At 49.5% G+C, this 22,395-nt stretch overlaps 1 protein-coding gene across 2 annotated transcripts in view; it reads right to left on the bottom strand.

Annotated features, from left to right (window-relative positions):
* The window catches only part of SLC24A3 (solute carrier family 24 member 3), a 467,208-nt gene that overhangs the window by 172,998 nt on the left and 271,815 nt on the right, over positions 1–22,395 (bottom strand). The window contains exon 3 of one of the 2 annotated variants that reach the window (XM_020281853.2): positions 10,832–10,908. In XM_020281853.2, the coding sequence (XP_020137442.1) occupies positions 10,832–10,908 (77 nt within the window). Of the gene's footprint in view, positions 1–5,017; positions 7,697–10,831; positions 10,909–22,395 lie in introns of those variants that run through there. The other variant, XM_020281856.2, reaches the window with a different exon arrangement.

Genomic DNA, 22,395 nt, shown 5'->3' with positions numbered 1-22,395 from the left:
CACGGTTAAGTTGTGAAATAGACACATCTTTGCAGGGGAGGTCTCTGCTGTCCTGGGGTGTTTGCAGTGCCCAGGCTATCTGGGCAGTATGGACATCGGGAGAGAGATAAGTCATGCCCCGGTATGGGAGACCTGTGTGTTTTGGAGTCAGCTTGCTCTCCCCTGCCATGTATGCTGGAGTAGCCTGAGTATTTAATTTAGTACATGTGTCTCGAAGAAGGCCTGGCCCCAAAAAGTTCATCTTATTGGATTTAGGATTGATGGAACATCCAGAGCCTTATGAAAACACTGGTAAATAACTCACCACTTGTATGGACAAGCTGTACACTTAGCAACCAAGATATCAAGCACACATCGTCCATTCATTCATTCACATGCTACCCACTCAACAAGAAATTCCTCCATGCGAGTTGCCATTCTGGGAATTAGGGGACAAGAAGATCACTAAGCCATGGTCCCAGCTCTCTACCATCAATCTGGGAAGAGGGGAAGGACATGTTACAGGAGGGCAACAACGGAAAGCGGAATTCAGAGTTGGGAGAGATTCGTGCTAGCGTCAAAAGTTTCACTGCTCCTTGCGAGAAGTAAAGGAAAGCTTCAACGTGGCGAACGTCAGCCTGCGGAATGTGCATGGGGAGAAGGCCTGGAGGAAGTCACCAGCTGGACCTCCAGGTGTGGGCACAGGGGCAATGTACTGCTCTGTGGGGCTGCCCAAATGGGCAAGACCTGGTGTGTGTTGTCACAGGCACTGTCTGTGCCAATCCTTGTCCCTGGGGACTCACGTTCCTGTCATGCCAATCCCACAAGGTCCATTTGCATGAGGACTTTGGAGCCTCCTTGGGGCCCCCGAGTGTGGGGCCGAATGGACATGCAATGAGTTAGGGACCCTCAAGCAGCCCTCAGCCCACAACAGGCAGTTGCTGGTGGATAAACACCCAGGTCCCTTGCACCCCGGCTGGGATCAGTGGAAGTGGTTGTCCCCCACTACCTTCCGGTTCCCCAGTGGGGTTAAGCTCCAGCTGCCCAGCCATGGGGGTAACCGGCTTCCCCGCACACGCTGTGTTGGCTGCCTGCCTTCCTCACGTCCCCCTGGGGAGCTTCCTGGGACCATCCTCCCAGTGAAGTTCTGGCCCTGGACTCCTTGTCTCTGGGTTCGCTTCTGGGGGAGTCTGCCCAAGACAGGTGTCTTGGCTGCAGGCGCTCTTCTGGTGCAAATCCTCATGAAGAAACCGCTCAAGACACTGACTGTGGAAAGCGCTGCATATCCAGCTTCCTGGGTGGGGAAGCTTCTTTGTTTTAAGGTCAGTTTTTTGGTTAAACTTGAAACCCCTTTCTGGGGTTTCAACATTTCAACCCCTTTCTGGGGTTCTAACATTGTAGGTGGGAGATTGGGTAGCGGGAGGGAGGAGGAAGGATAGATAGAATAAAAAATAAAAAAGTTCCCACTGGATAGCATTTACTCTGAGGTCCCAGGGAATGAAAAACGGCAGGTCTTGTGCTGAGGTTCTCCCAAGAACAGAATCTGCAGCAAACCACTGGTACAGAGAAAAAGCCATCGAGCACAATATTCAAAATACACGGGGTGTTTTCTGATAAATTAAGAGCATTCACTGGCTATTTTATCCAGACTGATTAGTTGCATATTTGCTAAAGACTACTTCTTTAAGCTATGGCATGTGATAATTCCAAATAGCACTACCTCATTGTTTGCTTAGCTTTTGCATTGCTGTTTTTCAGAGGAAAATAATACTCCTGTAAATTGTACACATGGTCAGTACAAAACTATTATATGCAAATCTGTGACTGTTGGCAAGTCAGCTCAGAAGAACAAATAAAATTTATTTGCTGTATAAAAATAAATAAATAAAAATAATGGACATGCAGAGGGGAACAGGTGGACCAAGTAATAAACAAATAAATGAAGAGGAACATACGGCAGGCTGTGGGTATCTGGTCTCCATACGTAAACATTCAGTGTTTAAGCAATGTGCATGCTCTCTCTACTGAAGCGGAGGGATGAGATAAAACATGAAGTTACCCTTCTGCCACCACCATTTGGGGCCCTCATAAAATCAAATTTGCAGCTCTTTACTTCAAAGCTCATCCCCAAACTTATTTCTATTTTGCGCTGGGCCCAGGACACGAACCGAAGTGGGAGCAGAGCAGCTCCGCCCGCCCTTTCTCTGCGGGTGTGCAGGAGGGACCCAGTCTCAGGATTCTGGATCTCTGTCACCTCATGGGTTTGCAGCATGATAATACTGGCAGGTGATATTTATCAGCCTGTGCCTCAGAAGCAGAACTGGGTGTGGGGACCCCATCGTTTACCTGGGAGGGGGGACCCCAGGAAGTGCCAGGGGAAGAACAGGGACATGAGTCAGGGCGAGAAGAGCAGCTTATAAAGGTACTTTCCCAAGTAGTTCCTGAATGGGCAACGAGCACGCTTCCCGCCTGGGGAGCTCTGGGAGGCAGAGTAGGACGTGCGTTTCAGTCAGTGCAACTGAGGCACGAGGGAACTGAGGTATTTATCCACCAACAAAGCCTCTTTCCGTCTGAGGCCTGCTTCTGGGGGCTACTGGGGGCTACTTCTGAGCTGTCCTGACTTCGGGTAGAATGGGCTGTGGGGGCCAGAAAAAGCCCAGAGTTGAGTCGCAGGGGCTGGAAGGCGGAAATTGGGTGGGTCACACACAATTCGTAAACACTAAGGGGACAGGTCGGGGATGGTTTCTCAGCGCCGGACACTCTGTCCAGAGCTTCACACACCTACTTTCAGGTACTCCTAAGAGCCACATGATGAGGTGGGCGCAATATCTCCAGTGACAGATGAAGAAACCGAAGCTTGGCAAGGCAAAGCAGCTCGCCCTCGGCGACAAGCTAACAAGTGGAAAAAGCGGGACTGAACTCGGTGGGTTTCCCTCCAGGTGCTTGCTCTGAACGTGACACTGTACTTCCAGCTCAGCCCCCCAGAGTTCCAACCCCCCGGCAAGGCCGTGTGGAGCCAGGGGACCGAATGCTTAGACCTGGGCCTTAGGAATCAAGTCTCCTGAGCAAGGGGGTGAGGCAGTGATTTAAGATGCATCCGAACATAATTTACTCTCTTTGTGCTAATCCTCTCTGGACACCGGTTTTAGCTTTGTGTTGACATTGACAAATTAAGGACATGCTCAGCACTTTTCCAAGAGTAAACAGCAAATTCCACAAGCCGTTCTAATCATTTTTCTTTTCCAGAGTAAAATCCCTTAACTAAACACGTCTGCCTAGAAGTGAGTTGTTGCTGGAACCTTTCTGACCAGATCACGTAGGTCCCCTTAAATTTTAAAACTGCCTTGGTTGAATTCACTCCTGACGCTATTGTAAATGAGATGGTTTTCTTAATGTTTTTTTTTTTTCAGATAGTGCATTGTTAGTGTACAGAAATGCTACTGATTTTTGTATTTTCATTCTATAACCTGCAACTTTATACTGAATTTGTTTATCAGTTCTGATGGGTTTTTGGTGGAGTCTTTAGGGTTTTCCATCTATAAGATTATCTTGTCAGCGGGCAATTTCACTTCTTCCTTTCCTATTTTATACTTAACAATGAAGTATATTTCAAAATTGCCAAAAGAGTGGATTTTAAGTGTTCTCATTACAAAGAGATGACAAGGATGTGAGGTGATGGATTTATTAGTTAATTAGCCTCCTTTGCTCATTCCGCAATGCATACATGTATGGAAACATCACATTATACCCCGTAAGTATGTACAATTACTATTTGTCAGTTAAAGACATTTTCAAAACCCCTGAAGCAAACGGTCTCTCCCCGAGCCCTGGGCTTGGTGGAAATGCCAGCTGCAGACAGGCTTCCTGTGACCTCAGCCCTGTAGCCCACCAGGATGGCAGCTGTGTCTGAATGGACGTGGCTCTGGTCCCAGGACAGGAGGTCACATGTGACGGGTTAAGCAAGCCCAGGTGAGGTGCCTTCAGTAGGGTGTGGGGAGGGAGAGAAAGTGAAGACCAAAAAACTTACCATCTACTGAGCACCTACTATGTGCTCCTGCTTTATGGAAGTGGAAACTGAGGTCAGAAGAGATTCTGGCATTGGTTCCAAAGCCCCAGGCTTCTTGGTAATATACACACTTTCTCACTCCTACTCTGACTGTCCTTCCTCCTCCCAGAACATCACATCCTAGCCTTATTTTGGTAAGCCTGGGGGCCTGGCAGTGCCTTCTGCACATCCTGTGCTTGTTGGAATGGCTATACCGGGGCCATCCTTAAGGGGACTCAGTAAGGAGCAGCAGCTCTTTGCTGGTGACCTTTTCTCTGGCCATCTCTGCTTCTTCCTTTACAAGTTGACAATATAAGCAAAGGGAGAGGAGATGCTGAATTAGAATCCGTGGCTAGACCAGCTAGAGTACCCCCTATAGCCACATATGGCTATTTACATTAATATTAATTAGAATGAAATAAAACTGAAATCAGTTCCTCAATCACTCTGGCCACATTTCAAGTGCTCGACCGCCGCCCATGGCCCACGGCTACCGTACTAGACAGCGGAGACAGAGAACACTTCCCTCAGCACGGAAAGTTCTGCTGCACGGCGAAGGTCTGTAAACACACGGCTGAGTCTCAGAGCCAGAAAAGCAAAACGATAGCCTTGGAAGACGAAAATGACCCCCGGGGCTGAGGGGGAAAGTGAGCTTAGATACACAAGGTTCGGGGGGAGGTTGGCGCAGGGGAAGCGGCCTCTCCAAGTCCTGTGGGACTCTGGCCCCTCTGCCCCCCACCCCCCCCAAGAGCTGCTGCATCACAGGTTTATTCTCTGGCTTTTAACAAAAGCAATCTGGGTCTGGGGAAACACATCCAGGAAAACCACTCTTTCAGATATTAAAATTAAACAGCAGGAATAACTGGAAGCAGCTCAGGCTCCAGGAAACAAAATCCATTTGTTGAGGACCTTTCCAGAAAGAAGAGCTCTCTTCCCCTCTCCTTTGGGACTGACAGGGGGACAACAAGGTGGGGGTAAGGCAGCCCTTCTCACCTGGGTCTTGGGTTGTCCCAGAGAACTTCCCCAGCCTCGGGGAATACTTCCAAATCAGTCTTTGTTTCTGCTGCGGGAGGGGAAGTTGGGACTCCTCCAACCTTCATGCCCCCCAGGGAAGCCATGTGATTCAGTCAGCTGACTGGTTGGGACCTGACCCAGCGGAGGTCACCCCACAGGGCTGTGACCCATGGCCAGGCAGGAAAAATATGAGCTGTGCCCATTAGAGACTTCTGGGGATTGTGAATTAAGAAACTGACCAGTGCAGGGAGGTAGTGAATGAGCAGATCAGAGCACATAAGATGACAGCAGGTAGCGTCAGGGCCAGAATGGGAGCAAAAATGCACATCACAGAGAAAAAGGCCTGTGTGGGGAGGGAGGGAGAGAGAGGTCCAGGCCATCGCTCTGCCAGGCTGGGGATACTGCAGGATTGAGACAGTTCGAAATGGACAGGGACAGGGCACAAATCAGAGGGAGGATACCATATGAACAGCTTCCTTCCTGTCCCCGTACCCCATCACTTCCATCACTTCTGTCCCAAGGGCCTTCTTCCCAGGCCATCCATTTCCTCTGTACCTTCGCGGAGAAAAGGGTTCACCATGGAATCACAAGACAGAAATCAGCACTCTCGAGTCTAGAGGCTGATCTGGGGATGGGAGAGAGCATGTGGAGGTACCCTTGTAATGCAAGATTCCCCAGTTCCCAGACTAGACAGCCTTCCTGGGCTGGGGAAGGATGAAAAAGTGTGCACAGGAGTTCCGGGGGCTTGCAGACCACCCACCTTGCAATCAAGCTCTGGAAACCCTCACCTGAGAACAGTGAAAGGAATGATGCTAATGGTCCCCTTTGTCATTCCTGGAGCACCTCTACCTGTGGGGCAGCCCTGGCCTGATGGCAGCACTAGAATCCTGCCCAGACTCCCCATGTCCCGCGCTGCAGGGAGCCCACCTCCTTTATTTCACATGAGCTCTCAAAGGCACTGGAGGCTGGGTGCTGTGAAGGTGGAGATGTGGACACAGGTGTCCCCACCGCTGGACAGAGGGGACCAAAGGCAGATGGCCAGGGACCTCCCATGTTGCCCACACATGCTGCTCTGGGAAGCCTGAGGTGGCCCAGATGGCAGCTGCCCCAATAGCTCAGTGGAGGGAACAGTCCTTTTTGCATGAACTCTTGAGTTCCCTGTGGGATGTCTCCAAGCATGTGTAGGGTTTTGAACATGAAGACACACATCCGAAACATTCTTGTTGATGCCTTTCCCCCTGCACGTCCATTGGCAGGTTTGGGTTGCTGGCCTGGTTAGCAGCCCTTCTCCCAAACAGAACCACGGAGGAGCTTGCCTTAGTCATGGCGACAGAATCATTTTCAGATGTGTGACACTTTATCGTCCCTTACACGTAAGTGTGTGGAAACATCTGCCTGCCGCAAGAGAGGAATTACATTAAAAATGGGAAAAGAAGGCTCGAAGTTTAGGAAGAATATTCTTGAAAGTTGAGAAGATGCACAGTGGGTATTTATTCCTGCTGTGGAGTTTGATCTATCAAGGATAGACAGCTGCCCACACCGTTCTGAGAAAGAATTTTAAATATCCATTACTTAAAGCTTCTTTTACTGGAAGAAAAAATGTGTAGCTTGGTTTATAATCTCAAAGATTTGCCTATCTATGTCCTGTAGGAGAATGAGCAAAATTTCACAAGATATCTATAAATCACAAACTATAGTTCTAGAAAATTTTTCAGTCTTCTTCCTCTATTTGGGTCAAGCTAAACAGATTATAGGGTGCAAATTTCCCCACACGGGAACTCCTGCTTTTAGTATCTCAGTGTTATCATAGGCTGGATATAAAATAATTTCTTAGACAAGTGTGTTTTCTCGGGGATATCTTTTGTTGAAAAAGTTGTAAAGATCATGGATTTCTCCACAAGTAAAGAACCCATACATGAAGAACAGGCAGAAGGAATAGAACACTTTTTTATAAAGTGCAATGTCAGGGCTTAGGGTTTCTGATTTCCACAAAAACAGAATGATCCAAGGGAAACTTAAATCTAGGGTGTTCAGAAAGTTGAACCAGAAATGGCCGTTTGAGTTCCACAAAGCACTCACACACAAAAGAGGGAAGTATTTACATGCAAGAAAAGAAAAAAGAGAAGCAAGCTTTGACATTAAGGTTTAAAAGATTGTGTCGAGGGGGCCTCAGAACCATCTGTGTCCCCAGACTTATACCCAGCTGAAGTTGAAAGCTGCAAGTCTTAGCAGAAAAGTACACTCACAGGGCCCAAATGGAAGGGGGCAGATTGAGTTTAGGTGCAAACGGTAAATCCGAATAGGTTTTAGAGTATAATTTGAAAGGACGGGGCACTCTGGTTGACATCTGTGATTAGGGCCAATTAACCCCATGAAAGGACAACCTTATACCTGGGGCAGCCTGGGGTGACAGGACTTCCTGCTGGGACCTTCTCCTGCCTGGGTGAGGCAGACCCAGCTCTTCAAAGGCCTAGAGATGCCACATGCTGTTCAGTCCTCTGTACTCTCTCTTGGTAACACTCACCAGGCTGGGGGTGCTCCTCGGGGTCCCTGGGACTCTGGGATCTCCTGTCAAAACGGCCCTGAGCCTTTTTCTGTAGCCTGCCTGGATCTTTCTCAACTTGCTGGTGGCAGACCACTCTGGGCTATCCCTGGCTGTGCCTGACCTTATTCAGCCCTGACTCTAGGCAAGGGGGGTTGGCCGAGGAATGGCGCCATTAAGAATCTGCTTCCCACCACTCCCAAGGTGGCAGCTAAGTCACCTAAGTCACTTTGTGGTGCTTTCCATGCACGTTCCCACCACCCTCTCACTGTCACTCTCCACCACGCACGGCCTGGGTTTCTGCTCCCTCTGGGCTCCCTGAACTCTCACATCTCTATATCCTTGTCCATGGGGTTTCTCATTCCTTCCTGGAACCCCTTTTCCCCAATCTACTTTGGAAACTGCCTACCTGCTCTGCAAGAATAGCACAGCCCTGCCTCCCTGATGCCTGATCGTGCCTTCTCTGAGCTCCCGAACACGCCGTATAGACCATGACTGGCATTGAGTGCACGGCAGGTGCTGGCCACAGAGCTTCTCTTCATAAGACAGTGGGCTGCTTCGGGAGTGATGCTGTATGTATCTCAGGCATCTGGAAGGGCCCACCCAGGACTACGGCACTGCAGGGGCTCAGGAAATGCACTCTAGATGCCCAAGTGCAGGAAATCTGTGTTGAGCTTCTTATAGCTTTGACTTGTGCATTCATCTATTTCCTGCTGGCAACTCAAATGCCAAATGTTTGCCCTTGCAGTGAATCTTCTTCCATCAAGGATGTTCACTTAATGATTCTTGAGCATCCTACACATGCTGGGCAACATGGAAGGAGAAGCAGATAAAAAGAACTGTTCGTTCCTGCGCTGAACAAATACTGACTGTGCAACTTGCGCTGTTCAATGTGCAAGACGCGGCATAAAAGGGGTTTCTCTCGTGAGGCTTATGTCCAGGTTGGGGGGTTCATATGCTAGTGGGTAGGGTAACATAAGATTTTGTCCCTGACTTTAGGAACAGCACCAGCAGGCCCACCTAGCATTTGTCTCTGCCTTGTACAAGAGGTGCCCCCCTGCTCTGCCCACGTGGTTCCACTCTGGACTACACACGTGTGTGTGGACACCCAAGACAGCAGGTTAAAGTTTGCCCTACCTGGGTATCTTCCTTCCAAGAGTTGGTCCCAGGCAGGAAGCTGCACAGGCCTTGGCAGTGGGCTCAGGGCTATCTGGGTGGGGAATTCTGGGGTTCTGCGTGCCTGGAGTATAATCTTGAAGAGATGGGCACCGACCTCGGCCCCTGGACTCCTTTCCCTGTGGATTCTAAAGTGCAAGGCCCAGGGCAGGGGCTCGGGATGGCCTTAGATACCAGTGACTTCAAAGTGCTAAGCTGCAGGCTTCTGCCCACTTTTTGAGGAAGTGTCTAAGGGGAACTGTCTCCATTTTTGTCCACTTTGCCTTTACTCCAGCCTGGAAAAGCACTCCCGCAGGCAGCAGAGGACTTCCTGGGTACCCTGGGCTCATGAAGGGCAGGAGAAACGCATCCCTCCACCTTCAGCTGATGATTCGGTGGGTCTGGGGGGAGCTGGAGGTGGGGAAAAGGGCCCTGCAGCTGCAGGCGACAACACCACTTCAGGAGGGTGAAAGCTCGTGCACTGTTTGGGCCGAGAGTGGAAATCCCATCACTCAGTGCCCTCGCCTCTCTCAAAAGGCAGGAAATGCAGAGATTCTCCGTATTCATCGGGTATTTTCAGACGGTGTCTTTGCTGAAAAGGGGCTTTTTATGCCCTTTTTTGGGAGAGGGTATTAGGAAAGAGCTGAGGGGTTGATTGCTTCCACTCAGAAAGGGAGTCAAGCCTGGGGTGGCTCAGGGGTCCAGAGACATCAACTGTCTTTCCGGAAGCCACACACAGAGCAAGGCCAGCACGGGCAGGGTTCAAGCCCATGTCTGCTCTGACTGAAGAACCCAGGTGTGTCTGCTGACCGTCTCCAGGTGCGGACTGAAAAGGAAGGTCTCTGTCCCCTCCCTTGAATCACAGTAGGCTTGCGACTGCAATAGCGTACTGTGGAAGTGACACCGTGGGAATTCCAAGACCAAGTCACCAAAAGCTTCCTCCTTGTTGGCATAACCATCCCTCTCTGGGCCCTGGGCTGCCATGTGGAAGTCCTACCACCAGGGGCAGCTGCACCAGAGAGCCACCTGTGCTGCTCTGGCCAGTGGTCCCAGCGGGGCTGGTCCTTAAGCCACCCCAGCCCAGGCACCAGACGCAGGAGTGAGGATGCCCCGGGGGTCCTCCAGCCCTGGTGCTCCAGCTCCAGCCACCTGAGTTGGCCCCTTCAAGTCCCCAGATCTGTGAAGCTGCATTCCCACTGTGCCCTTTCTAAACGCTTGAGACACAGAACCCACGGGCAAACCAAATAGTGACTGGCACCCCACTAGACTTGGGGAGTCTGTTTCGCAGCAATAAATGGGAGTATTCTGGGAGAGAGGCATGCCACAGAGACAGGGAAGCAGCGACTTAGCTAGTCCAGAATGTGGCCTAGAGCTTTCTGGTTTTGCAGCCAACCACTCCTCAGACATGGCTCCACTCACACGCTCCCCAAACCCTCCAAACGGCCACAAGGTGAATCAAAGACAGACCTACTGGCTCTGTGGAGGGAGATGCTAGGACAATGGTGGACATTAAGGGGCCAGAAGGGAAGGGAACAAGCTTTTATTGATCACCTACTGTGTGCCAGACACTGTCGGTTGCCATTACACTTAATCCATTAATTTAACAAATGCTTTGTCCCTGCCCTGGGCTAAGAACAGGTCTGGGAATGAAGCCACGTACAAAACAAAGTCCCTGTTCTCACAGGGCTTTTACAAGTGAGTGCGGTTGACAGTTAATAAGCAAATAACTGTATAAGGGCAGGTAGCGTGAAGAAAAATTAAGCGGGGTCAGGGGAATAGCGCGGCATTGTAGAAAGGCTGGTTAGGAAAGAGCTCCCCGAGCAGGTGGTGTTTAAAGCAGAGAGTGAGGAAGGTTAGTGCAGAGCCAGTCTGCTGACGTCAGAGTCTGCACTTTGGGCGCCAAAGCAGATGTCTTCCAGCTTACGAAGCTGTGGCCTTTCAAAGACGGTCCATTCGGAGATGGCCCCTGCTTGGGGGGCTTGGAAGACCCCCGCCAGGTGTGTGGACAGGAGGGAGGGGACACTCGCTCTGGGCCCCCTGCCACCTCCAGGCCTGCTCCCCAGACCCCTTGACAGAGGCACGGGGCGGGTACTTACACAGAGCACGTGGAGGACCACTGCGCCTTGTCGTCTGTCCTCGTTGGTGAAGATGTCATTGGGGAATTCATGCAGGGCTAAGGAACAGAGAAAGAAAACCAGCTCAGTACCGACAACGTTTTCGGTGCTCCGGGTCTGGGACGGCACCCCCAGCTCTGGTTTTAGAGTCCCGGTTTTAACAAGGGGTCCACGAACATGGGTGAGTAAAAACCCTACGTTTTTATGTTCATGACACTTTAACCAGAATTGAGTGCTTCCTTCAGATAAGAATGTAGGTGACAAACCTCAGTAGTGTTAGCAGAACCTGGGATTCAGCCCCCGATGGGGGGGGCTCACACACTATGACAGCCCCTCCCTGCCCTCCCCCCGCCCCCGCCCACCTTTCTAACTTGATTTCTACTCGCCATGGGACTGGACGGTCACCACCAGGCTGCTCCCAAGCCTCCCACACCATGGGATGAAAGCTGATGGTGAACTGGTTGGTGGTCCCATACTCCCCCCACCCCTAACCGTGCCCCTCTCTCTCTGCCTCTCATGAGACCCATCGACCTCCATGGCCAGGTTCTCATTTCTCTGTTCCTTTATGAAGCCTCCCGTGGTCCCCCGATGGGAGTCCGTGGCTCCCTTCTCCGGAGAACGCGTCCACCAGGCGCTACAGGGCACAGCACGCGCCGCCCCCACCCGCAGCCCGGCCTCGGCAGCCGTCACTAGCTGACGGAAGATGTCTTTCCCTTGGAGCCTGACTAAGTGTCCCAGGCTTTCTCTAGTGGTACTTAGGGAAACCGTCACCAGCTGATGGGGAACATGTGCAAAATGACACCTCCTTGCCACTTGTCTTGTTTTGGGTTCCCCTAAAGCAGACCCTCAGCTAAGGATCTGGGCACACCTAGTTTATTCGGGAGGTGACTCCAGGATGCACAGAGTGAGGGAGGCAATGAGGCCAGGATGGGAGAAGAATCAAAGACGACGGCACTAACAGGTGAATGGATGACTGCTGAGGACACACAGGCCCAATCTGTGGGGTAGGGGGGACCCCCAGCTTGGCCAGTGAATTTGCCAGACACAATCCATTGGCGACTCCTTGAAAAGCTCTGCTCTCTGCTTCCAAGGCGGCACTGGGTGAAGGTGTCACTCAGGTATTTGGGCCAGAGCATACAGCTAAAATATAAAGCAAGGCTCCCCTTCTAATGCACAGGAAGGAATGGCAGTCAATACGTACCATATATTTGAAATTTCCTAGGAGGACAGATCTAAATCTTTTCACTGTACACACACACACATACACATGCAGTAACTATGTAGAGGTGATGGATATATTAATTACCTAGAATGTGGTGATATATCACAAGATCAAGTTTTATATGCCAGCGATATCTCCATATAGGTCTTTAAAAAAAAAAGCAAGGCTCACCTGTACATGTCTAGCTCATCACTCATCAATTTTGTATGATCCTTTAGAGATACAAAGAAAGAAAAGACGGGGAAGACAGGGATGTCGTGATCCCCTGAGTGTTTATTTAAGCTGAAGCTGTTCTAACCAGGCTGCGCCGAGTCCCTCTGGTCAATGAGTGGGGAGAGCAAGGATCAGTCTGGGGGCTTCCTCTTGGGGACCCAAGTGAAGCTATGATGTGGAAATTAGTGTGATGAGCAGAGGGGTGACCAGCACACATGTTCACATACTCTGGCTCCCGGCAGGCACTGTGCCTCGTGCTTTGCCCCCACGGTCCCCTTTTCTCTTCACAATACAAGCTCTTACTCCCATTTTGTAGATGAGGAAGCCAAGGGGCAGAAAGACTAGGTCACACACTCGAGGATGCACAGCTAGAAAGCTGCAGAGTAGAGCCACGCACCCAGCCAATCCAGGCCGGGGACACCTCTCACGGCTGCTGTCCCCCGAGCCCCCTGGCAGGGATGTGCCATCTTACCCTGCCCCCTTCCTTCCTGCGACCTCCTGCAGAAAGCAGGTCTGATCTGATCTGATCTGCATTCCACACCACCGGAGTGGGCTCGGCAGGCTTTTTTCTCTTCCCATTTCTCAGTGCAGCTGCCCCAGGGATTTTTCGCACTGGCCAGTCCCAGGGTTGACAGGTCACCGCTCTTACCATCCTGCCAGCCCCAGAGCTGGAAGGGAGAGACGGGATGCCAAGTGAAATCACGGATCACAGCAGCCATGGCCCGTGGGAAACGAGCCAGCCGTCCGCCTGGGACGGCGCCAGGAAAGGAGGCGCACGTGGGAACCGCTTATCCGAGGTGCCCAAGGCAGAGGCTTTTGCTCCCCTTCCTCTCCACGCCCAGCAACGTGGGCGTAAGGAACAAGGAGCGCCCGGAGCCAGCTCCCGCCGTCCCTCGCCGCACTCCACCCGGGAGCTCGCCGGGGGCAGGCAGCGCAACAGCTGGACCACGGCACCGCGTCGGCCAGCGGGAGACTTTGGGTTTTGAATCCAGACATTTTGATTTTAAATCCTCCTGACACTCAACAAACAGCAACTGGATGAAGGAGGCGACAGTGAAAACATGATCCCATGGGCCTGGCTTTCTGGTGGGACGAGTGTCCGGTCAGAGGTCTCCGTGCCCAGCCTGTACCGTGGCCCTCGCTGGGACTCCCGGCTGAGCCCCGGGTGGGAGTAGGACCCGCAGGACCCAGTGCTGCCTCAGGAAAGACCACTGAGGAGCCGCCCAGAAGTCCTGGCCGAGCAGGGGTGGGCAGAGGAGGTACCCTGGAAGCTTGTTCGGGGACCTCCCTCCTGCTCTCTTCAGGGAATGGGGGGCTTGGCAGTGACCCGACAACCTTGGCCTGCTCTCCGGGCCTGGTCCCTGATCTGTCGCCAGCTGGGAGCTCCTGGGCCTTGAGTAAAGGTGCCTCCCCCATCAGTAGCCATGACTGGCCATGAGAAAGTGTGAGAAAGCTCTCCGTGGGGCGGTGACAGCCACCGTTCCTGTGCAGCTGGCACCAGAGTCTGCGAATGGAGCCCCCGGCACTGGGGGGCTTCCAGGCTGAGATGAATGTGTTGGTCAGTGGCTGAGAGGAAGGTGACAGGTGTGGGGGAAGGGGATGGGGAGGCAGAGGAGAGCCAGTCAAATGCTTTCAAATAAATTTTCTTTAAGAACAACAAAGACATTGTTATTTGGTGGGAGACAGTCATGTGGAAAGAATGACCAGGTCAGATATGCCCCTAGCAAGTGTCACCTGACATCCTCCCACTTTGACCCCTTTTTCCTCATAGCTCCTCTCAGAAAACACACATCAGGCTGATGATGAAATTGGAACAATGGTTTCAAAGGATGTACACACAGCTTCCAAAAAAATACCACATGTATTTTATTTTCCTTCTTATCTATGCATGACCTTTAAGAAGAAATCATGAGAAGCGATTACATCCAAAGACTGAGCTGGGAGCCCCCTTCTCCTGCCCTCCCTGAGGTGAGTCTGCCCTCAGAGGTTCCAGAAAGCACTGGGCGGGGAGTGGAGTGGAGAAGCGAGGCAGGGAGGGGAAGGAGCTGATTCTGTGGCTGAAACTTGGTGGGGGATACAGAAAACACGCCTCAGAGTTGCCTACAGCAGGGTCAGGAGCGGGGAACTGTCCACCAATACCTATCTGTCACTGTTGAGGGCTGTCCCAAAGGCACTGGCCTCTCCATACTTCTACTCAGCCCTGCACTGGCCAAGCCAAGCATGCTCCTGGGGCCAGAGAAGGAACCTCAGCAGCACAGACGTGAGTCAGGAGATCCACTGGGGCAGCAGCTTCATTTGCGGAGGCCCCTAAAGCTTATTATTTATACCCCTCAGCCCCTACGTATGCACTATACACGCCGCCTACCCATGCCCATGTTGTATTTCACTCAGTTTCATCTTGTCGAGGGTACAAAGCTGTCTGGTATGCTGGCGTTTATTCTTCCTAAGGAATGCATCAGCCGGGAGTCAAGAAAAGCAAACTCAGTTGGGAATCTGGAAGTGTGGGGCTCAGTCCCAGCACTCCCACCGTGTGGCGTTTGGTGGCCCTCTCCCTTCGTCTCTCTGGGCCTCAATTTGCCTTTTGAGCATCTGCAAAATGGGCTCTGAGGTTCCTCCTCCCTGCTCCCTCTGGCCCAAGCACGTAGTCCAATGCAGCGCACACAGCAGATGCCTAAGAAGTGTCAGTGGGGTGAAGAACTCTGAAGAGGATGGACCTCAGAAACGGACCACTTTGGCCGGTTTGTCCAGTGGTTCGGGAAAAGAGCTGCACCAGCAGCTACGCTTACTTCCTGGGCACTGCAGGAGCTCTCTGCCTGCGACACACTCCGGTGCCTTGCACACACATGTGGGGCGTGGGGTTTTAGAACAGCTGCAGCTCTCCGAGAAAGTGTGCACCCAGACAGGGAAGCGCCCTGGACTGGAAGGCTCTGCCGAGTGCCCCTTGGCCTCAGGTTCCGCAGCTGTAGAACAAGAGGGGAGACGATGCGAGGTCTCTAACGCCTCCTGCACAGCCAACGGCCAGAGCTGACGCCATCCTGTTTGGGTGTGCCTCCTCACGCCAAATCCAAAGGAACGTCTCTTAAGGCTTGAGCTAGGATGCTCGCCAACTTTGGGAACTAACATTTTCCTTAAGGGGTCAGCTGGATTTTATTCAAGAGCCCACAGCGGGGAAGCAGGCCCGGATCCAGATCCCTCTTGCACCATTCAGCGCCCATTTCCTTCATCTGTAGATGGGAGTGTTGACATCATCCTTGCAGGGTTGCTGGGAGGAGTGTAGACGGTGTACCCGAAATACCTACTGCCATGCTTGGTGGGGCTACCTGTCATCATGCTCAATGACAGCACTGATGAGATGCTTGTCTAGCATGGGCAGAGGGCACATTCCTTTCTGGTCTCGGGGCTGAATTGCACCTATTGCAAATTCCCACCTGCCTTGCATTGGCATCTGTTTCCCCGGATGGTGTATAGTCCACGGGAGCCAGATGAATGCCTGTGTCTCTAGGTGAGTGGTCCCTGTGTTCAGCCCATTGGGACCACATAGCCCACGTGACGTGTTGGGAGAGCCACATGTGCAGGGAGAATGAAGCCACCTCCTGAAGTTGGGGGTTTCCTACAAAGGTGCGCAAAGTCTCTTCCTGCTCCTCTCTTTCTTCCCAGAAGTCTTCCTTTCAGCACAGCCCGCCTGCCCTGGGGGCCGGCACAGCAGGCAGTGCCGTTCCCATGGAAACCACAGCGCCCCGAGTGCAGTGGATTCCCCTTACCAAGGCAACAGCAATCAGCGCCTGCTTCTCTCTCCTGGCTGCTTTCATGAGGCCCGAGTTTGATGAGTCTAACCAGAGGTTTGCAGGGGTGGAGCGTGTTTTCTGCTTTGTTTGAAAAAAAAAAAATGCAGAAGGGACACTCATGTCCTTTAGGAATATTCACCACGTATCAATCAAACGGAGCAGCCCGGGATGACGATCAACGCATCCTGAAAAGCTCAGCTGCCTTAACACATCTGGGCGAAAGGAATCTGGGCCACTGCAGCCATCAGAACACCAGTCTTTCATCCCAGGGACCTTCTCATGACAGAATAACCTAGCACAGTTCGACTGGCCTGGGGTAGGGGGCGCTGTGCCAAGAAATGGGGCTCTTGCTGCTCCCTGATTTCTCTTTGCACTGATGGGTGACTCGAGCTTCTGTTTCAGACACTTTCATCTGTCTTAGCAAAACCTGCTGCTCCCACTTTTCCCGGCGGGCACATTGTGAAAGGCCTGCCAGGTGTGGTACTTCTTTGGCCTCCCACAAAGCCTTCCCCCTCTTTTTGCGGCCCCACTGCACGGTTAGAGCGCCCATCGCGTGATTTTCCAACCACACTGCAGTCGTTTGCTTGCCCATTGCACCTTGGGCTAGGTGACCCCGTGAGCTCCCAGAAGATAGGAACCCAGTCGTTTCTCTATCTCCAGCACCCGCCAGGCTGGGATCCAAGAAAAAGGGCAACGATATCAAGTATGACTGTATGACTAAACACAGAGGGCCTTTCTCTCAGGAGGTGGTGTTTGCATAAACACAAGACGGAATTATTAGCTGAGAAAGGATGTTGGGATAGCTCAGTAAAACTCCCAACAATTGGAACCCAACGTTGGTGGCCTTCAGGGCTTCTCACAAATATCCCATTTCTCCTCGTCCCAGAGACCCAGGAGGAACACTGCTTCATCCCCTTCAACGTTAGGAGGGGCCACGAAGTTTGCTTTGATTAATGAAATATGACCAAAATGATGGGTTGCATGTGGCTTTAAAAGCCGGTGCCTGGCTCACCACCTTGCATTTTCTTTTCTCAGCGTCCCTGGAAACATACATCAGGATGCATTTTCCATCAGCCTGGGTCTGTGAGTGACTGCTCTCAGAATCCCCACCCCCAATATAGATATTTTGCATATGCAGCATGAGTAAAAATAACATTGTTGCTATCTATAGCCGCTGAGAGATTTGGGGGCTGTTTGTTACCCAGCGTGTCCTATCTCCTTCTGAGAAATGCATATGGTCCTCAGCATTCCCACATCCTTTTGCATATAAGGTTCTTGCTTTCAGCTAGTTTTGCTTATTTTCTGTCTTCTCCACTAGACTAGGGGAGGGAGGTTGAGGCTGCAGGATATTTATTCTTCTCTGTAGCCCCACTGTCTAGCAAAGCCCCTGGCACGCAAGTTACTTAATGAGTGCTCATTGAGGAAATTAACACATTTGTCATAACCAAAGGCTCCTGAACAAAATTATCCACAAAAGAATCTATGTGAAGCACATTTATGCACAACTTAATCTTTTAAATATTTAGTCTCTGGAAATGGTTTGGAGACATCTCAGGGCAATCTTACACTCAGCGAGGTTATGCTACAGGAGTAAGAGAGAGAGAGCTTCTGGCAACAGGAGGTGCTGAGTGTTACAGGTAAGTGAAGTCTGCTCTGAGATCATCTTTTGTATTTTTGTCTGGTTCTAAGGACCATGTCTTAATGACACTGGAAAATGTATTGCCAACAAAATACAGTGCAGTAAACCCACAACATACTTTATTCAGCCCTTACCATGTGCTGGATGCCATGCTCAACCCAAGTCAAGGATGCACAGTCCTTACCATTGAAGAATTAACAGCTCAGTGGAGGAAAGGTTAGGTTGGAAGCAAGGGAACCCTCAATTCTCCTTGAGGTCATCCCAGATCACTTAAGTATTCTGAATTTAAGAATGTAACCAATCCTTATCAAACACTTCAAATATATATTTATCACTTTTTCATTGCTTCTGCATGATAGAAAGCACTATCCCAAATTTCCAGATAAGTAAACTCAAGCCCAAAGAAGGCAAGTAGCCTGCCCAAGTTCACACAAATACAAGTGGAAGGGCTGATCAGCTGGGGTCTGATTCACGTGCATGTTGATTCCACCATATTAGAAAAGGCAAATTGACTCTTTTTTCTTGACTTTTAAAGGCACAAGTCCTTTCCTTCAAAAACCAGAAATAAAGTTCAAATGCAAGCATGTTGAAGTGCAAATGGAAACAAGACCATGAAAAAAGCATATGTGTCAAGGAGGACACAACACCAGGTCACAGTAACAACAAGTTTCAATACAAGTATCGTCAAACTATCAATCAAAAAGATACTGCCAGCAGCACAATTCATAATTGCAAGGCTGTGGAAACAGCCCAAGCGCCCATCAATCCAAGAATGGATTAATAAAATGTGGTATATGTATACTATGGAGTACTATTCAGCTCTAAGAAACAATGGTGACATAGCACATCTTATATTTTCCTGGTTAGAGCTGGAACCAATACTACTAACTGAAGTATCCCAAGAATGGAAAAACAAGCACCAGATATATTTTCCAGCAAACTGGTATTAACTGAGTAGCACCTAAGTGGACACATAGGTACTACAGTAATAGGGTATTGGGCAGGTGGGAGGGGGGTGGGTATATACATACATAATGAGTGAGATGTGCACCATCTGGGGGATGGTCATGATGGAGACTCAGACTTTTGGGGGGAGGGGGGAAATGGGCATTTATTGAAACCTTAAAATCTATACCCCCATAATATGCCGAAATAAAAAAAAAAAGATACTGCCAATCAAATTTATTGAGAAAGGTTGGATCAGCTAAATGCGGTGACATTTGCTTACCCCAGGGAGCATTTTATAAGCATTTTATAAACCCCAGCATTTTATAAGAGCCTGAAGACCTGGGTTTGAAGCCCTCCTTCACCACTCATGAGTTCTGTGGTCTTGGGAAAATTCTTTCACTTCTTTGATCCTTAGTTTCTTAATGTGCAAAATGTAAGGATAAAAACAATACCAGTTTATGTGGTTATTATGAGGATTACTTGTGATGATGCTTATGAAGTATCCAGTACCTAGAATTGGGTAAGAATTAATAACTACCCAATGATAGCTATTTTTGTCCTTAATTTATTAAATAATGGAGAGGGAGAAATATTGATGGGTTTTTTTTCCAAGACATCAATGCCCTCCCCACAATCCTGGGCCCGACCATTTCCTGCTAAGCACTTGCCAGGGTCTCTTTGCCTGAGGGCTCTCTCCAAAGCTGAGAAGGGGTGCTCTGCCCAGACACTGTAGGTTGGATATACTGGAGAACTGATTTCCTTTTTTCTCCCAAGAGAAGCCAGCAACAAAATTCTGATGAAAAGTGGGTGTATAAATAAATACCCTAGCTCCCTTCCCACATGGATGAGATAACTCTGAGGTGTGTTCTACACTGTTAAAGTTCCCAGTGGAATTAGGCTCTAGTTGCTCACAATAACAACTGGTTATTTGTATAATGCTTGAGTGTGGCTCAGCGGGTACTTCTGGAAAATCTATATTTAGATAAGGGGGCTAGGAATTTTGTACCTCTGTATTTCAACAAGGATTAGTTTTTCCAGAAAAGAAAGAATTCATCCAAATGCAGATAAATTTCCCCCTAAATATCAGCAATAGTCTCTATGGGCAATTTTCAGTGGATTTGCAATCTAGACAGCATCATGGAACCACCTCGCTCCTGAATGGATTGGGACACTGCCTTTGCTCCTTGTTCATGATGCTGAAGTGGATCCAACACGAGGAGAAGCTCCTTGGTTTCCACTTTGGAGCTCTTTATCTCATGTCCATATTGGCAGGAGACTTTAAACAAGTATCCCACAAGCTTTTCTCTTGGAAGAGAACAGACATTCTTTGGAACTAAAGAACCCCAATCATTAGTTATGTAGACTTTTGGCCTGGCAGAGCACTGAGATGTAATTTGGTGAACTAGAAACATATTTCTTTATCAATAATAAAAAAACCACAGCATCGGTGCTGCTCGTGTGTCTGGGCCAGCAGCTACTGTAGAAAACACAGCGATCTCATGAATAATGTAGTGTTCTCAGGCCACGAACATGGCAGCATGCAGGAGGCCTATTTGAGGGGCAAGAGCCTACAACTTTTATTTGTTAAGCACATGGGATTATCAAGGCCATGTCACTAATGAATTCTCATGAAAATAAATGAAATATTTATGATAAATATCCATGTGGTGCTCAGAACTGTACGTCCTTCTTGGACTCCTTTGTTTCTCAAAGTTCCCTTGGTGCCAACATCAGAGACAGAATGTTTGGATGGATGACCTAGGGTCTCACCCAAGTGCTGCATCTCTCATGTTCTTATGTCTGCTTATTGATCTGATAAAAATCACACAATAAGCTGATGTATACAGAAACCCACCGAAGAGTTCCTTGAGAGGAGTCACGATGATTAGAAGCAATGCCCATTGCTCCTCAGCACCCTAGGAAGGGATGAGACCACATGAAAAACTTTCTTAGAAAAAAAATGCACTTAAAGTGGTTCTTTTTGCATGTAGTAATTTCTCATAGGAATCTACAATGAAAGATTTCACTCTTTAAACATTTATTTTATAGAGGATGAAGTGTGCATGCTAAATAGCTAGAGGTTTCAAAGTCAGTAACATTTTTTAATGTTAACTCATCACATTTCAGAGCTAGAAGTAACCTTTAGTGTACTATTGGTCTACAGGTAGAAGGATCATAACTGAAGGATTTGGTGAAAAGTTCCCTCTGCTTCCCAATTTTCAACTGTTCTAGGAGCTCTAATATCTCTAATATCTAATGCCCCAACCCGATTAGATTGCTGCTTACTGTTTGAGCTCTGTCTCCCATAGTCTGTACTCACAGGGGACTTTTCGGAGAAGAAAAGCCAACTGGTACAGCCCCCACCTGTCTTTTTTTTTTAATTGCCCCAAGATGTTATTTCATGATTGTTAAATACAGGGATAGAAAATAGGTCTCATCTCATGTTCATCAGTTGACTGGTGATGACTGACCGGGTGGTGCTCATTGTGGTAGAGCACCTCGAGCTGTCGAAATCTACCACGGTTACAGGAATAAGAATGGGGGAGCGTGTGATTCTTATTTCCCTATGCTGAGGCTTTGCTGACAAAGTCCTAAAATGAAAGAATAACTGAGAATTCCAGGGTCCTGTTAAGCATGCTTCTTGCAGTCATTTCATTTAATCTAATTTTAGAATATAGGCTTTGGCTGAATTACTAGAGGGTCACCTCTTGTGATAATTTTAGGCTATGGTCTAATAAAAGCCTATTCTGATTGTGCCCTCAGTCCTGGGATGTGGTCCTTGGAGGATTTCAATGGAAAATCTGAGCTGTTTATCAAGCCCCTTTGACTTTGGGGACTTGATCTCCTCACTTTGTCTCCCCAGCTCTGGCAGCTGCTGACGTATCTACTTTCAGCTTTTCAGCTGTCGTCCTCCCCTGCGCTGCCCGAGTCCTCCCCAGACATGCACAGTTCAAGGATCTGAGGGAATTTACATGCAGATTTCAGGGCTCCTCCTCTGTAACTCCTTCCATTCTGAGATTTCCCCCAATTTTCAGCTGCTCTGGGAGCTCCGAACTCTAATATCTGATAACCCAACCCGATTAGATTGCTGCTTTCTGTTTGAGCTCTGTCTCCCATGGTCTGTACTCACAGGGGACTTTCTGGAGAAGAAAAGCCAACTGGTACAGCCCCCATCCCGTGTGCTTTTCTTCTCTCAAGGTTCGTGTCTCCACCAGTCTCTGCTTGTTTTATTCACTTTCCTCCAGAATGTATTCTACATCGTAACATGAGGCAGAAAATGCACAGTAAAACAAATTCACATTAAAGATTCCCCAAACTTGTTGGTATTGGCCACATGAAGCCCTTCATGGAACCAATGCAGCCTTGAGTCTCTGCCTGGCTTGGTGGTAAACAACCACCTAGGGAAGGTGAAGGTCACTGGGATGGGCTGGCAAGATAGGATGGAAGGCCTGGGAAGTGACCTAATTGCACACCAACTTATATGGATGAGACAGAGATCGGACAGGAAAAGCACTCGGAACAGTAGGACATCACAAGAAGAGATGGTGCCACATTCCAAATGTCCCAGCTGTAAACCTTTGAAGGTCAAGTCATTCCAAACATGCATCTGTGGCAGCTCTAATGTCTCTGACAGGTGATGCCCAAAGGCCCAGAGGCAAGCATGTGTGTGTTCAGAAGCAAAAGGATATTGGAGTCCAGTTATAGCCAAGGGAGGGAAATTGTATTCTACTTTCTTTTA

The sequence above is a fragment of the Microcebus murinus genome, chromosome 16 (assembly GCF_040939455.1).
Source record: "Microcebus murinus isolate Inina chromosome 16, M.murinus_Inina_mat1.0, whole genome shotgun sequence".
NCBI lineage: Eukaryota > Metazoa > Chordata > Mammalia > Primates > Cheirogaleidae > Microcebus > Microcebus murinus.
Note: the sequence above shows the minus strand (reverse complement) of the source record. Positions and strands in the feature narration are given on the sequence as shown.